General features: G+C 33.4%; 3 protein-coding genes across 3 annotated transcripts; 1 reads left to right on the top strand and 2 right to left on the bottom strand.

Moving 5' to 3' along the window:
* Positions 1-3623: 3623 nt before the first annotated feature.
* LOC108979394 lies at positions 3624-5261 on the bottom strand. The gene is made up of 4 exons (XM_018950074.2): positions 4724-5261; positions 4334-4396; positions 4109-4174; positions 3624-4023 (listed from the first exon to the last, which is right to left on the bottom strand). Exons 1-4 carry the CDS (start codon positions 5114-5116, stop codon positions 3721-3723), a joined length of 825 nt encoding a protein of 274 aa, XP_018805619.2. The 5' UTR covers positions 5117-5261; the 3' UTR covers positions 3624-3720.
* Positions 5262-6597: 1336 nt separating this feature from the next.
* Positions 6598-7002, top strand: LOC108990494. The gene has a single exon (XM_018964483.1). It carries the CDS (start codon positions 6598-6600, stop codon positions 7000-7002), a length of 405 nt encoding a protein of 134 aa, XP_018820028.1.
* Positions 7003-10677: 3675 nt separating this feature from the next.
* On the bottom strand, positions 10678-14351 carry LOC108983683. The gene is made up of 5 exons (XM_018955401.2): positions 13923-14351; positions 13683-13794; positions 12891-12964; positions 12265-12792; positions 10678-11088 (listed from the first exon to the last, which is right to left on the bottom strand). The coding sequence occupies exons 1-5, from the start codon at positions 14124-14126 to the stop codon at positions 10981-10983; spliced, it is 1026 nt and encodes a 341-aa protein (XP_018810946.1). The 5' UTR covers positions 14127-14351; the 3' UTR covers positions 10678-10980.
* Between the last annotated feature and the right edge of the window lie 1718 nt (positions 14352-16069).

Below are 16069 nucleotides of genomic sequence, written 5' to 3'. Positions count from 1 at the left end.
GTGGATCCGAAATCATACATAACTTTAGACTTGACGTAATACTAATTAAAATCCTAACTATTTAATCAGAGTTATTCTATTTGAAAGAAATAGAGAAAGACTCCGCGGATATAACTTAGAACACTCTCGTTGGATTAATCAAAATTAAATGATATTTTTTTATTAATATAAGAGAAATTTGATTTTTGATTATTTCATTCACATAAATCTCTATATTAGAATATCTATTTTTTCATTATATAACAATAAAATAATATAAGACGAATTTGATTTTAATTATTCACATCAAATCTCCACATTAGATTATACATTTATTCATTATACACTATATAGTAATGAATAACTAATCATTTCAAAAATATTTAATTTTTTTAATTATTAATTTATTTTATTTTATCATATTTTATTATTCTACCTATTATATATTAATTAATAATCATATTCTTATTAAATTAATGTATCACTAACTCAAATTAATATATCAATTGTGATAGAATATGTGATCGAAAGAAAGAGATGGAGAAATAATTAATAAAATATGTATTTGATGTATGTACAGTAACTTTTAAATTTAGAAAAATTTTTAAAAATTATTATAGCTAAATTCTTAATATTTAAAAATTAGCTAATCTATTTTGAATATATTTTGTTATTTAATAATTAAATATTTAATAAATTTAATTTTTAGCTGATCTAAGGAGAGCTCTAAGAAGTGACAAACAACACAACTACAAATGCCAGGCGGTTGATGTCCCTTGGAAAGCTTGTGCGATTTGGACTCTTGTTCCAGGCATTGAACTTGGTCCGTGGCTAGTTAATTACTCAACAGACAATAAACATGAGCACAGCATCTGGCATCTCGAACTCCTTCTAAATAGATTGGTACTTTGGGTGGGTTTCTGAACACTCAATAAAACATTAAGCCCAGTCCATTTACACCCTTTAATGGGTCTGCAAAATTTGCTGGTGAATATGTAATGGCCCATTCACATTGTTGGCAGTCAAACATGGTGGCGGAAGATACTCGTGCTGGGAAAACTACAAGAAAATGCCTAAAACAAAACCCATGAACCAACTAATGTATGTGTTCATGGCCGAACTTGTTACACATCTAACTAACAGTCTTGTTGATAATCCTAAGATCTGAAACATTTATTAAATTAAATATCATTGTAACAAATATTCTTACACATTTTCCTTGTAACAAATATCATTCTCTCATCTGAAAAGTTTGTATCTTACACATTTCATCGTGGAACTTCTCCCCCAAACCTTGTGGACATTGGCCACACTATCGAACCATGTTAAATATCTGTTTATTTATTTACTTCTGCACTTTATTTAGGCCTGATTTGGATAGTAAAATCTTTAAAACTCATCTTAATATTCAAACACTATAAATAAAAACGCTTTATAATTTTTATTTTTTAACTTTTTCATATAATAATTACCTAATTATTATAATTTTTTCAAACTTCTAAACAAAACACAAAAAATAATTCAAACTTTTTCAAATACCAAAACAAAAATAATATTAAAAAATTATGTTATAATAATATTTTAACTTTCTCAAACCATTTCACTACTATTTATAGATTATCTCATCTCATCTCACTATCTAAACTAAACCTTAGGTCTCGTTTTATTACACAAATGAGATGAGATTATATGAGAAAAATATGAATAATAGTGAGATAATTTGTTAATAGTAGTGAAATGATTTGAGTTAAGATTTTTATTGAATTTTAAAAAATAAGAGGTAAAAAGTTAAATATAAAAATTAGAAAGTTAAAAGAGTGTTAGAATATAATTTTTTCTTTCTAGATTTTAAAGATTTGTGAAACCAAACAAAACCTATTTATTAGATCATGGACGTACACTACACAATTAGCACCATCATACACGAGTCATACGACCAATTATTTACTTCCGCGTCTTGGAAACGCATAAACAATATAATTATTGTTTTAACTCCATAATGTAAATGTGTTAAGTATTATAAAAAAAAATTCATGATTTTAATATGATGCATGTTGTTCGAGACTCTATGAATATAATAATCTATATGTGAATATATAAATTATACAAAGATGTTTATAAAATTCTAAATTTAGTTTGATAAAGTTGTGTGATACAATATGTCAATCTTAATAACTCTTTTTATCAATATTAAATAATTTGTGAATAATCCCAAATTCGTTAAGAAAATAGATGAATAATTCATAGATATAGAATATAAGATAAATCATAATTTAATTTATACTCTTTTTTAAATCTTTTAAGTTACTAAAAAAAACAGTTTAAATTGTGAAACCATCTTAATTGTAATCATTATAATTTTTTTAAATTTTTAAATAAAATATAATAAATAATTTAATTTTTTTAAAAAATTTTAAAATAAAATAATATTAAAAAATAATATTTTATTTAAATTTTTTTCACATCTTATTTTATTGTCGGAAACTAAAAAAGTCAACCTCAAGTTGGATAATTGACCATGCAGCAATTAATTACCTCTTATTTGTCAGCCCAACAATACCTATGTTGTTCTGTTCTCAATCCAAGGAAAAAGAGAAACACATACACACGTCCTGCTGCTTCTATTACCACATTGGCCTAATTCAGTTATCAAACAAATGAAAAGGACAGATGCTGTACTTTAACGAGAAAACGAAACGTTTTTATTGGCCAATTGGGTATCATTAGTAATTACCACACGTATTAGTTCGGGTACCAAAACTACAAGGATAAATGTTTTTTATTATATATTACAATTTGACTTGAGATAATGATGCGTATTCACGTGTCAATTATTAAAATTAATAAAAAATGAGTAGCTTTGCAACAACAAAAAATTTATATAATTTCTTACTATTCACACAATTTTCATATACAATATTTTTTAATTTTTTTTATCAAATATTTAATATATGAATAATGAATAGAAAAATTAAATTAATTTAAAAAAAAATTCAAAAAAAAATTTTAAAAATATTAAAAATTTTAAAATTCTAAAAAAATATGATATGTAAAAAACTGAGATTGTGTAGCATTTCTCCAACAACAATAGTCCCAAACGGAAGCTACTAGTAGAAAGAGTATCTTTTTTAATAAAAAAATTAAAAATTTGAATTAAAAAATCATGGATAAAATAAAACTATCGTTTAATATATGAAAAATTGTATTTGTAATCTTCAAATACGAATTGTATGTTCAAACATTTTATTAAATAAAAAAATATCATTTTGAGATAGATATTATTATAATTTTAAAATATTTTAAAAATAAAATTAACTAAATTTACATATATAAGAATTTGAGAATCTCAAATAAATAAAAAACAAAAATACAAATAATATCTATTTAACATTTAATATTATTATAAAATTCAACAAAAATATGGGCAAATTGTGTTTTTCTTTGGCTTGAACCCCCACCCCAGATTTCAAACAAGAAATTAACAACATATTTTCCCTGCAACTCTTCCAATTTACATCTAAATACCACGAAGAATTTTATACATAAATTACTATTCATTTTTACATTCTACAATTATAATTTTTTTTTATAAGATATGAAGATATTTTTCAAATAGTGTGAGATGTGGTATAATAACAGTGACGGATGATAAGAACTTTTCTTTTTAACTAAAACATTACATCCCAATTCTCATACCAAAAAAGACAAAAATCTATCATCTATTCGTGTAGTTTACTTTTATTAGCGGCAATGGAGTTTCTTGGCCCTGTAGATCTGCATCCTTCTCTGTCTGGCTTGAGCTGCCACAACCCTACTGAAGTTCACGTTTATCGGGTTAAGATCAAACGGTCTGGATGAGTCAATCGCAAACGTCTCCTCTGCAGAGAGGTTGAGATCGGGAAGAGGAGATGGATCAACATTCTTATTAACCAAGCCAAGTCCACGGCTACATGACAACGTGGAGTGCATTCTCACTGTCCGATCCTTGTCTTGATTTTCAGTACCGAGAGAATCGACGGTCTTCGAAAAGGGTCCGAGACTTAACTGTAGAGAAGCGTGTATTAATTTATGTATAAAGAGGGACCAAACCCAGAAAAAAAAAAAAAAAAAAATCTGGTAAAACTAGTACCTTTGCCTTCATCTCCAAATTGGAAGCTCTCAAGTGGGTGCAATGCAGCCTCAGATATTCTCTCTCCTGTTTGGATTCCACAAGAAGTATTAGAGAGAAATTATAGCTGCGGATTTTCTTGAAACGAGAATCGATAGGAAAATCAAAAAGATAAAAGTATCACACGTACTTTGAGGGGAAAACAAATTTAAGGCAACAAGGAACCAAAAATACAAAAGTACTCACCTCGTTTAGCGAATCCCTGTAATGAGTTAACTCATCTATGATCTCCAGCCAATCCTCTCTTTTCTACAACATCCGAAAAAAGTAAAAAAAAAAAAAAACATCAGAGTCTGATCCCAAACCAAACAGGCAAACATTGAAAGAAAACAATAAATAAAGACAAAACCCAGGAGTCAAAACTCCAAGAAAATTGTAAAAGCGAGAGAGAGAGAGAGAGACACCCTTTGAAGATGGAATACAAGACGGATGGTAAAAACTCCGAACCCCGAATTCAAAACTTCAAGAAAATTGAACTTCGTCGAGAAAATTTGAGAAGGACGAGAAAATTAGGAAGAGGCACATATATTGCCAAGAAGAAAAGTACAAAAGACTGCAAAAGCAATAGAGATATACCCGCTTAGGAGGCAGTACTTTTCTTTTCAAGGACTGCTCGGGCTTCTCTTCAGACTCGCTGCTGGGCATGAACGCAAGAGGGGTCGCAGGGCTTGAAGCCTCGGCCTTGACTGCCGGTTGACCTTTCTTCTGACATTTAGGAACCACAGCACCAACCTCAGTCTCGCGACGAAACTCAGATGGGGGCGAGTCGGGCGACAACACGAAACCAAAACGAAGGAAAGACTGAATCGGAACCCCCAGAGATCTCTTCCTTCTGGCGCCCCATGAAGGAAATCTGAGGCAACTCTCGGATTCAAAGAATAGTTGAGGGAGATGGAGCAGGATGTCGGCGGCCTCAATCTCATCAGCAGTGAACTCGTCCAACGGAGCGTCCTCGCTCCGTTGCATCATTGTTTATCGTCTGGAGTTTCTCTCCTCGACTCTAATCTTTTCTTTGGAAGTCAAATCTCCTTAAACAGAGAAAAGTTGCATAGAAATAGGAGAAAGCGACAAGGAAAGAGGGCAAAGGATTGGGTTGGGAAGACAGAGGAAGAACAAGTTGCTTGGGGACGGGTCTTCATATAAAGGGAAGAGAAAGAAACCCAGGTCGTGGCTGAGGACACGTGTCCTTTAGATGGGTGATTGAGGTCATTGTAGGGTTCATGGTCTGTGTCCGATATACTATACGAGTTTCAACTAGTGAAGAAACTCGGGCGTGCTTTGCACGTGCTCACCTCAAGTTCTTTTTAACTTTGGGATAAGGTAACCTAAATTGTTGCCCAAATATAATAGTATGAATAAAAAAGAGATAAATCTTGCTATGCTAGTTAAGTAAGGATGGAGAATTTTGCAATATCCTAATTCCTTATCTTCTACTTTGTTGAAGCTTAAATATTTTTCCAAGTTTGATTTTTTTAATGTAAAAGTGGGAAGTAACTCATCTTATATATGGAAAAGTATTCTATCTGCAAGAGAGCTTCTAAAAGCTAGAATGCACTGAAAAATAGGAAATGGGAAGTCAGTGAGAATATGGTTTGATCCTTGGTTGCCACAACCTACAACTTTCATACCTCAAAGTGGTAACAAAACATTGGGAGAAGAAGCTAAGGTGGAAGCTCTAATGAAATCAGATGGAAAGGAATGGAATCTTCCTTTAATTAATGGGATTTTTTGCAGCAGAGAAGCCGAGCTAATCAGGCAGTTACCAATCAGCCAAAACAATCAACTAGATAAATTGATATGGAGAAACAATGGAAATGGCTGCTTTACAGTGAAAAATGCTTATCATTTACAAGGGGAATTACAAGATAAGTTAAAAGGTCAAAGTTCTTTCACCAATAATCAGAGGGACCAACAGTGGATAAAATTATGGAAGATGAACTTACCTCCAGCAGCTAAGAACTTTCTTTGGAGAGCTTGTCAAAATATATTGCCTACAAAAAACAATCTGTTCAAGAGAAAAGTCTTGGATAATCCCACGTGTCCTATGTGTCTTAGTGAGCCTGAAACAGTTGAAAATATTTTGTGGGAGTGTGCCTCGGCAAATGATGTCTTGAGCCAACTTTCCAGGACAATTTAGAAAAGTAAGTGGTCTTATAGTAGTTTTAAAGATTTAATAGAAGATATGTTCAACAAACTTGATAAACAAGAAATGATGGAATTGTCTTTATCTCTCTGGATCCTATGGTGGAGAAGAAATCAGTTAGTCTTTAAGAATATTTTGTTAGATCCATAAATAGTGCTTCACAAAGTCAATCAAACGAAGTTGGATCTTGGTACAATTAATCCTAGTATTGAGCAGATTGGTTTTGTAACTACCAGAAGGTCTGATCCATGGGTTTGTCCTCCTCAAGGTTTTTGTAAGATTAATTGAGATGTGGCGGTTGATAAAAATGTGTAAAATAAGAATTGGGGTAGTTTTCAGAGATGATATGGGTAATTTTTTGGCAACCTTGAGGAAAAATCTTAGTTCTTTACCTGATTCGAACCTTGCTGAGGCTTTAGCAGCAGGAATTGCAGCAAAGTTTGGAGTTGATTTAGGCATGAGGAGTATCATTATTGAAAGAGACTCCATAAAGGTAGTCACTGAACTTAACCTCAAGAAGCATAATCGGAGTTACTTTGGGATGATCATTGGCAATGTTCAAGATACAATGGCAAAGATGCAAGCATGTAGAGTTAAACATGTGCATAGGGAAGGCAATTATGTTGCCCATAATCTAGCTAAGGTTGCTTTATATGTATCTAATTATATTGTTAACATGGAGGAAACTCCATTGTTTCATCACATCTTGTAATACATCTTGTTATCAATGAAGGCAACTTTTCTCAAAAAAAAAAAAAGAGATAAATATACTGAATATGCATTATAATCAATATTGTTATAATGATATTAAATACAACCTTAAAGTGTTAAGTTTTGTGTATTAATTTTTTAAAAAAAGTAGAGTCTAATATTAATAAAATAATTTTTTCATGTAGTTTCAAATTTAATCACTTTTTTTCAAAAATAATGTGCGAATTTTGCACACTTTAGAAATTTATTTTATGGTAACACATTCTAAAACTTTAAATATTATTTATTTTCATATTTTTATTGTTTAAATATTTTAGATAATATTAAATGAGTAATAAATGTTATATGATCGTCTCTTTTCACTTAGCGTCCTCAAATTCAGAAAAAAGTTTAAAAGATTTTTTTCATTTTGTTTATGAGTCTCAAGCGGCATTTATATTTTTATGTTAAGAATAAAATCAATTACTTTCTACCGGTTGGTCTGCTGTCTCTCTAATAACAGTCCTCCAATAAATGTTTGTCATGTAGGCTCTTCTATTTCACATCTAATGTGCCTGCCTACAGTTGATAATGCTGTGAAAAAGGCTCCATTTTATCTGTTGTGAAATGACAATCAAACCCTCTCTCCTTCAATTGTTTTTCCTTGAATTCGTTTTTATCACAAAATAAATCAACCACCGACCCCAATGGCATTCTCTCAAAGCTTCTCCTCCTCCTCCTCCTCCTCACCCCCCATAAGGCAAAGACGCAGCCAGCCAAAAGAGAAAGCTACCTACCCCACAAGAACCCGTATCCCACTATGAGTCCCAAGGGCCCGACTCCCAAGAAGCCTTTACCAAGGTCATAGAGGACATTTAGAACGCTCTCTACAGGGGTAATCTTCTCCTTGAACGAGCAAATATTTTTTGTTACCGTGCTTTGTTTCAGTCTGTTTATTGGGCTTTCATTAAAAAAAGAAAAAAAAAAACAAAAAGAGAGCTTGAAAAGGCAGAAATGGAAAGTGCTGTGATTCATGGCAGTTGTCATATTCCTTTGTCTCTAATAACAATCCTCCAATAAATGATTGTCATGTAGGCTCTTCTATTTCACATCTAATGTGCCTGCCTACAGTTAATAATGCTGTGAAAAAGGCTCCATCGTCTCTGCTGTGAAATGGCAACCCAACCCCTCTCTCATTCAATTGTTTTTCCTTGGCTTCGTTTTTATCACAAAATGGAACAACCACCGACCCCAATGGCATTCTCTCAAAGCTTGTCCTCCTCCTCCTCATCCCCCATAGGGCAAAGACGCAGCCAGCTAAAAGAGAAAGCTACCTACCCCACAAGAACCCGTATCCCACTATGAGTCCCAAGGGCCCAACTTCCAAGAAGCTTTACCAAGGTCATAAAGGACGTTTAGAACGCTCTCTACAGTGTAATCTTCTCCTTGAAAGAGCGAATTTTTTTTGTTACTGTGCTTTGCTTCAGTCTATTTATTAGGCTTTCATTAAGAAAAGAAAAAAAAAAAGAGCTTGAAAAGGCAGAAAATAGAAAGTGTTGTGATTCATGGCAGTGGTCCTATTCCTTGGGATTTCTCTCACTCGTAGAAGGATAAGAATGGGTGGAGGAGAGTTAGCTAAGAATGCTCATGGGCGACGGAGCTTCGTGGGTTTTGCTGTGCTTAGGCAGCTTTTGTGCTAGAATGCTCTGCACTGTCAAGTATTTTTTTCTCAAATGGGTTTTGGTTTGGTGGGCGACGAAGCATCGTGGGGGAGAAAGAGCTTCGTGGGTGCGACGGAGCTCGGTGGTGTGACTGCGTTTTTCGATTGTGGAGGCAACGAACCTAGTTTGGTACTGTGGTGGTCTGGATTTGGTGCGGAGGCAAACTAGTTTGAAGAAAAAGATGAAGTTCTATGTTCTGACTTCTCACATTGATTATTATTATTATTTTATTTGAGAGATGGGGGTTTCGAACTCCATACCTCCATTTTAGTGGCTAGGAGTTATGAGCCATAGGGCTTTTGGCAACTTCTCACATTGATACAAATTAACTTTTCTTGATGTAATAAGATGATACCAATTTTAGTGTCTATAATATAAAACTTCTTACGTGTTATATTTTGATTGAGGGCTGTTAAATGCCCAACATCAGCTCAACTGGTCAGAAGCGGAACTCTTTTATTATACCTCATTTAAGATTTCAAAATAAAGCACTCAAGTGTATGAAAAAAATGGAGTTTTAACCGTTTTGATCTCATATTTCTCGATTCTCAATTCAGAAAGTTGCCCTATTTAAAGTTGTTTCATCAATTTAAATCTCATAACAATTGAGTTAGAGTATATATCAATTTTCACTTTCATTGATGATGAGAGAGCATGTAATGGTAATCTCTTTGACAAAAGGTACATTGAGAGGACCGTGAAGCTCATAACAAAGAGATGATAGAGCCTATGAAGTGACAGTAGGGCATGTAGTCCACGTGCCAGATGGTGGAGTTGGGCAACATGAAAATTTTCGGCAAGTCCTTCGTAGAAAAGTGAAAAAAACAAAGAAACAAGGCTAAAATACATATGGAAAGTTCAAAGTATAGATAATTCCATTTCTTTGGAATTCAGTGCAGATAAATGTTACCACGTGCACACTGCCACGCTTGCATGGTCAACGCAGATCCATGCTCGCGGTATTTCCTTAGACAATTATCCCAAGAAATATCGGGACAAAAAAAAGAAAATTATAAAAAATGAGCCATTGTCACTGTTTGAAAGTCAGCACTCGTAAAATACATTAGACTTGAGACCAGATTTTGAACTTACAACCAATGAGATAATGTATCTTTTGATACTTTGGGCCATGCATACTGTTAACGCTTAAAAATAATGCAACAGGTCAGAAGGAAATAAAAAGTCATTTTCAGCCTATTCGGACGTCGATCGGTGCTGTATGGAGCTTTCAACAGTGGTCCAATACGACTATGCAATGTCCGTACTTGTTTTCATGGTAGTGAACGAAAAATAAATACAAGAAAGATAAATAGAGAGAGACACAATTTTACGTGGTTAGGCATTGGACCTACATCGACGGGTCGTTTGGGAAGGTGAGTCTACTATAATATGAGTATTTTACGATCTCACAAGATTTCTCATCATCGCTATATAATAAAGATCAGAACTCTATCTTTTGGAGAGATCTCATCGTTAAAATCCTTGTCGTAAGGTTGAAGAAGCTGAAGAAGAAGTCCCCCCTAGTTTTATTTTATATATCATCTTCTCTCTTTTATGTCACATCTCTACTTTTCCTCCGGACACCATTTCCTTTCTCAGCCTTTGTCCCATCCTTCGCTCTTCTTCCTCTCTCCTTGTCTTCTAGTGAGGCCCTTTGATGGGCTAAGTTTTGTTATTTAGGCTTGAAATATTTTATCCCCCTTCACAGGTATTTTACCAATGAAAAATTTTACTTATCATCCCCACATCACACCCCCACACATGATCTTTTATTTTTTTATTTTTATGTTTTTTTCCTAACCAAATGTATAATATATGTAGTGTATGGATGATGAGTAGAAGAATTCAATAGTTTAGAAAGAATAAAAAAAAAAAAAGTGTAATGTGTAATGTGTGGGATGATGAGTATCAAAACTATTTACCAATATCTTGAGTCTAGCAGACAAACCAGTAGAACAAGATTGAGAAGTAGAGAATGAGCGAAAATAGATCAACCCAGGAGGGCCGGTTCCTGTGCACTACCTCAATATGAATATAAACATTAATTAATATATGTTACATACAAGAAAAATTAATATATGTTATACTCATTAAAAGCAATGAGCAGACAAACTTGCCTCAGACTACCACTAAATAATAGTGACAGGAAGTAATAGGCTATTACAACATTAGCCACAAGTAAAAGTTCAACAAACAAATAACAAATGACAATTAAACTGCTATCCCACCCCCTCCAAATGACGAGCAGGGCAGGAAGAATGCTGTTCAAGAGTCATCCATCATCTTATTGTCTTCAGCTTCGGAACCTTGAAGTTGGATGAGAACAATTTTGGGGTATCTGAAATGGAGATAACACCAGCTCCTTTTCTCTTTGAACCTTTGATTCCCTGATCAACAAAGAAGAAAAAAGCTTTGACAAGTTAGCCTTTCTTGCTGTACAATGTAAGGGAAAAAGGTTTTTCCAATAGAAGTTCAATTTTGATTATAAACATTAAATTAAAAACAATCAAACCAATAAAAAGGTTTCGGCACGAATTAGAGAATAAAAAGGATGGCCAGACAATGTCACAGCCCATTCGCATAAGCACTAACAGTTTGAGACTCAAAAGGAGCCTATAAGAGTACTGCCAAGTTTTGGCTAAGTAGCTCAAAAGTGTTCTGAATTGGAGTGGTCAAAACTCCAAAACTTACTTTTGAGCTACAGTAAATTCATTAATTTCTCCAAATTTGGCCTGCCAGTGCTGCCACTATTCATCTTCAAAATAATATTTTACTCTAAAGATATTCTCAATGGCTACTATTGGATAATTATGTTAAGGAAAAAAATAGTTGGAAAACAATAATTTTAAGTAAAAATTAAATTATTAATTAATATATAGAGTGCATTTGCAAAATATAAAAATTAACAAAATTATTATTAAAATATCTAATATTATATTATTATTTTGACTTTTAGATGGATAATCCAACATAGATTAACCTCTCCAATGGTTTTGGCTTTAGCCAAAACCTCAACTTGTAGTCAAATTTTGGACTTGACAATGGCTAGACCATTGTCAATGCTCTTATAAAGCTTGATGCCTATTCTTGGGCATGAACAGTACAAATTAATTCATACGGAAGAATGGCTTGACACTGAAAAGATTAAGATGTCCAAAACAAAGTACTTGACCTCTTTAGTTCACAACACAGTCAACAGTAGTACAACTTCCTTTTTTCTGTAACCTTCACGAACAACATTGTGGATGGCAAAAATCTCACCACGTTTGTCATGTAGCCAGTAATACTAACTTGCATCATTCATTGAAATTGTAATCTAAGATATTATATCCTTAGGCAAATTGCTTCAAATTAATTTTTTTCAAAGTAAGATTTCCTATCATGCACAAAAACCTGTTATTGCTGTAAGAGCAATTTAACTTGAACATTTTGCCAAGGCCCTCAAAAACAGATGAAAATATCCTGGGAACTTTCACTGGGCCAACTACCATCTAGAATAAGTGAAGGGATATGGTAATTTCAGCCATGTTGTGGCAAAGAAAACTAATTCACTTCACAAGTACCTTTTCATTTTCCTTCACAGAATCAGGGACTTGAGCAGCAGATGATTCTTTTTTGACATTTGTGTTACTTCTGCCACTATTCTTGGCTCCCAAACAAGGTTTAGCTCCTGCTGAACAACGATTTAAAATAGGTGTAACTGCAGCCACAACTCTAGATGACTTTAGCAAATCCAACTCTTGGGAGAGTCTGAAAGTTTCTTCATTTAATTTAGTTGTATCAACCTCCGTCTTAGTCACTTTATTTCTAAGTCTTGCTATCATTTCATCCTTTTTATCATTCAGTGACTGCAGTTGCTCCATATTGCCAAGCAGCTTTGTTATTGTTTCATTTGCTTCTGTAACTTCAGAATGATTACTCCTTAATTTATTGCTGTAATCATTCTCCAAAATCTTATACTGATTCCACATAAGGTTCTTCTCTGCCAACAGCGCAGATACCTCGGAACTCTTTTCTGAGGCAAGCTTCTGATATTCATGCTTTAACCTCCTGACTTCACCTTCCAGTATCTTAGAACACTGCTCTTCTGCCTGCATATCATCGAATTTTCTTAGAGAAATTGGAAGCTCTTGACAACATATAACAGACAAACTAAAACCTATATCAATGAAACTGTAATGGAACATACTTTTGGGTCAGAGGATTTATGAGAAAGGTGGTCAAGCCATGCTTTGAAATCTGCCAACTCACTCTCTGCATGTTCTGCAATAACGGAAAATAAAATCACCTTGTAGAAACTGAAGCAATGGTAAATATGAATCCCAAAACCACCAACAGTATTCTCTCCAAATCAGGCAATTTTTATCAACATTCACTACCTACAACTGAAATGTAAAGGAAGACACTCATAAAAATATATGATTTCCAATCATTATAACAAAATGAAACAAAAGCATCAGAATCTATAAACTAAAACATGAAAACATGGTGAAGACGACAGTGTGACTCATATTTGAAGCATATTTACATAGAACCCTTATCAAAATTAAATGAATTACTACAGGCCTTGTGTCCATCATTACTTAGGATCAGATACCACTTTGGGTGACTGTGTTTCAACTAACATCCATGGCAATTTGAGCGGGCAAAGAAAGGCAAAAAGTTCTCAGTCAATCTTGCAGCACAAATGCAAAAATGAAAAAGGCCTTAGAACCACAATTGGGACCTATTTTTCATGCTTTCTTGTAAGAAAATATGTTTCTTATTTACTTTTTCAAACCGTAAATTAGTATGTGAGGGAAATCAATGCTCCACTAAATTTCTGAGAAATCACAGGAAGAGATAATACAACTCGTAGTTCTTAAATTCTCTTCAATCCCTTAATATCTTTTCTTTTACGTCAACTCGTCGTAATTCAATCGAAGCCTGGGCCTTTGTTAAGGAAATCTGGACCACCGTTACATTAAGTAGAAACACGAACCTAATTTCAAGTTTTCGAGAAAAGCCTCTCTCCGTTTCACACTCGCGACAAAATCTGACTTAGCCTCCTCGAGCGAGTGTGTCATTTCTTGCACTAGCAAATCCCCCTTCATCTGCGTAAGAAATTAAAATAACAAGGCTGAGAAATTAGAAACAGCCCTAGACCCCGGTAATCTAGAAACCCTAAATTTTCAAACTCCAACTGAAAATTTTCAACATATTTTAAAAAATTCGTACATGCCTGAGAAATCCGGTCTTCGTAGAGGTGAACGTCCGAGATCCATCGCTCGTGTTGCACTCTGATACGGTCTTCTAGAAGTTTCCTCTCAATAGCGAGGGTCTCGAGCTGTGCCTGTTGGCTCTGCAACATATGCACGAGACCGTGGAAAATCTTGTCCCATTTTCGTCTATAGGAGGAGATTTCGGAGCCTTTATTCGTGCCCATACCAAGTCACATAACAGTAATAATAAACTAAGAAGAAGAAGAAAATTCCAGTAGCAGAGTAAAATAAGACTGTTGAAGTGCGAGATACGGCTGAGCAATCGCAACGCAAAAGACGGGGAAGAAGAAGAAAGAAAGAAAGAAAGAAAGAAGAAAGCTAAGATGTTTGAGTAACGAAAGAGTGCAAAATAAGACCGTTGCAGGAATAGAAGGGCTTGGGAAGTAGCAACGGTCGAGTCGAGTAGCCTCTTATAACGGCGGTTTGTATTGAATTTGAGAAGTTCCGGTTGGTTCTCTATGATACTTTTATTTTAAGTATTTTTTTAACATCTTTAATCATTAAGAAAAAATTAAAAAAATATATAAATTTACTAATTATCACTTACTTAACTATCAAATAAAATAAAAAACTATAAAAAAAATCAAATATAAAAAAAATAATAAATAAGTAGTAAGAAGGTAGAAACCCTATCATTTTCCAATTCCATTTACGGTTTTATTATTGACACATGAAATGTATTAATAAAGTTTCATATTAATTAGTATAAATAAAGTTTATAGTTTAATTTCTTTTATGGTTGATTTGGTATTATAATAAGGAAAATCTGGACAACAACCCATGTGCTTTATCCTAGTTAATGGAAGACGTGTCACACTGTAAGCCTGTCACATATTTTGAATATATATTTTTTCTTATTTTAAAAAATTAGAACAAAATGAAAAATGAGAATCAAAATAATTTTCTTTTTATAAAAATTTAGAAACACAAAAAAAGAGGGATTATATGCATCAGCTACTATTCACTTTCACACCTTACACTTATAGTTTTTTTTTCATAGAGTATATGAGTGTTTTTCATAAAGTGTAGAGATATTTTTTATATGGAGTATGATGTGAGATAGTGAATAGCGATTGATAAGAAGAATTTTTCTATAAAAAAAAAGCTTTAAAAAAAGAAACCCATGAGCAAGGAATTCAACCACCCTGTGGTTACCCTGACCCATTGGAACCCCACGATGTACAAGCCCTTCAAAAGTGCATGGAAAGCTAGACATCTTGATTCTTTAAAGATTAGGCCTCGTTTGGATAGTGAAAGTATTTTATCACATCTTATCATTATAATTTTTATAAATTTTCACATAAAATATAATAAATAATTCAAAATTTTCAAATTTCAAAATAATAATAATATTAAAAAATAATATTCTAATAATATTTTATTCAATTTTCATCTTTTATCTAAAATCATCTTATCTCATCTCATCTCATCTAACCATCTAAATCACACCCACAAAAAATAAATAAAGTAAAGAAAGAATAGAAGACAATTGTAATACACCCAATTAACTTGGGCATACTTGATTGGCCTCGTAACATCCCTTTAGTTTGTTTACAATAGGAGTTTATTTACAATAGGACTTAGCACCGGTTTGTCCAACCACTCTCAATTAACAGCCAGCCAATAGTTAAGTGACACGTAGACTTCCCACCATAATTATCATGTGGATGCACAATATTAGATTCTCACACCAATTAAGAAGAACAAATGACTTTTAAAAAGAAGAAGAAGAAGAACATATGAGAGAGAGAGAGAGACGAAAACCAATTTGCAGAAATTGCTCAGCCTTTAATTCCCTTTTCTCAAACTTTTCTGTCTACCTTCAAAGATTCTTACCTCCTTTGTCTGCTCGTGCTAAATTTTTCTCAAAATACCATCTTTTTGTTTCCTTCTCTACCTTCAATTCCCTCACGCATTCATCCTCCAACTTCTTGATTTTAGGGAGAGCTAGAGAGAGCGAGTTGAGAAAATGCAGATCTGAGTTATTGTTGGGTGGTGGTACAACAATTTTTTGATCATTTCCAGTCTGGCCATTTTCATCTCATGGTGCATCAATTTTTTTTTTTTGGGTGGCAAGGGTTGGTGGCGCACGGTGGGGCTTTGGGCT

The sequence above is a fragment of the Juglans regia genome, chromosome 8 (genome assembly GCF_001411555.2).
Source record: "Juglans regia cultivar Chandler chromosome 8, Walnut 2.0, whole genome shotgun sequence".
Taxonomy (NCBI): Eukaryota; Viridiplantae; Streptophyta; class Magnoliopsida; order Fagales; family Juglandaceae; genus Juglans; species Juglans regia.
The sequence above is the reverse complement of the archived record's forward strand: the minus strand, read 5'-3'. Positions and strand labels throughout refer to the sequence as shown.

Excerpts from the sequence above, each read along its gene's own strand:
- LOC108979394 (XM_018950074.2), bottom strand. The coding sequence starts at position 5,116 with ATGATGCAACGGAGCGAGGACGCTCCGTTGGACGAGTTCACTGCTGAT. Across the intron at positions 4,175-4,333 it reads ACAGGGATTCGCTAAACGAG|GAGAGAGAATATCTGAGGCT; the intron begins GTGAGTACTTTT and ends GAATCCAAACAG. Across the intron at positions 4,024-4,108 it reads ATTTGGAGATGAAGGCAAAG|TTAAGTCTCGGACCCTTTTC; the intron begins GTACTAGTTTTA and ends GCTTCTCTACAG.
- LOC108990494 (XM_018964483.1), top strand. The coding sequence starts at position 6,598 with ATGTGTAAAATAAGAATTGGGGTAGTTTTCAGAGATGATATGGGTAAT.
- LOC108983683 (XM_018955401.2), bottom strand. The coding sequence starts at position 14,126 with ATGGGCACGAATAAAGGCTCCGAAATCTCCTCCTATAGACGAAAATGG. Across the intron at positions 12,965-13,682 it reads TCTCGAAAACTTGAAATTAG|AACATGCAGAGAGTGAGTTG; the intron begins GTTCGTGTTTCT and ends CCGTTATTGCAG. Across the intron at positions 12,793-12,890 it reads ATAAATCCTCTGACCCAAAA|GCAGAAGAGCAGTGTTCTAA; the intron begins GTATGTTCCATT and ends GATGATATGCAG.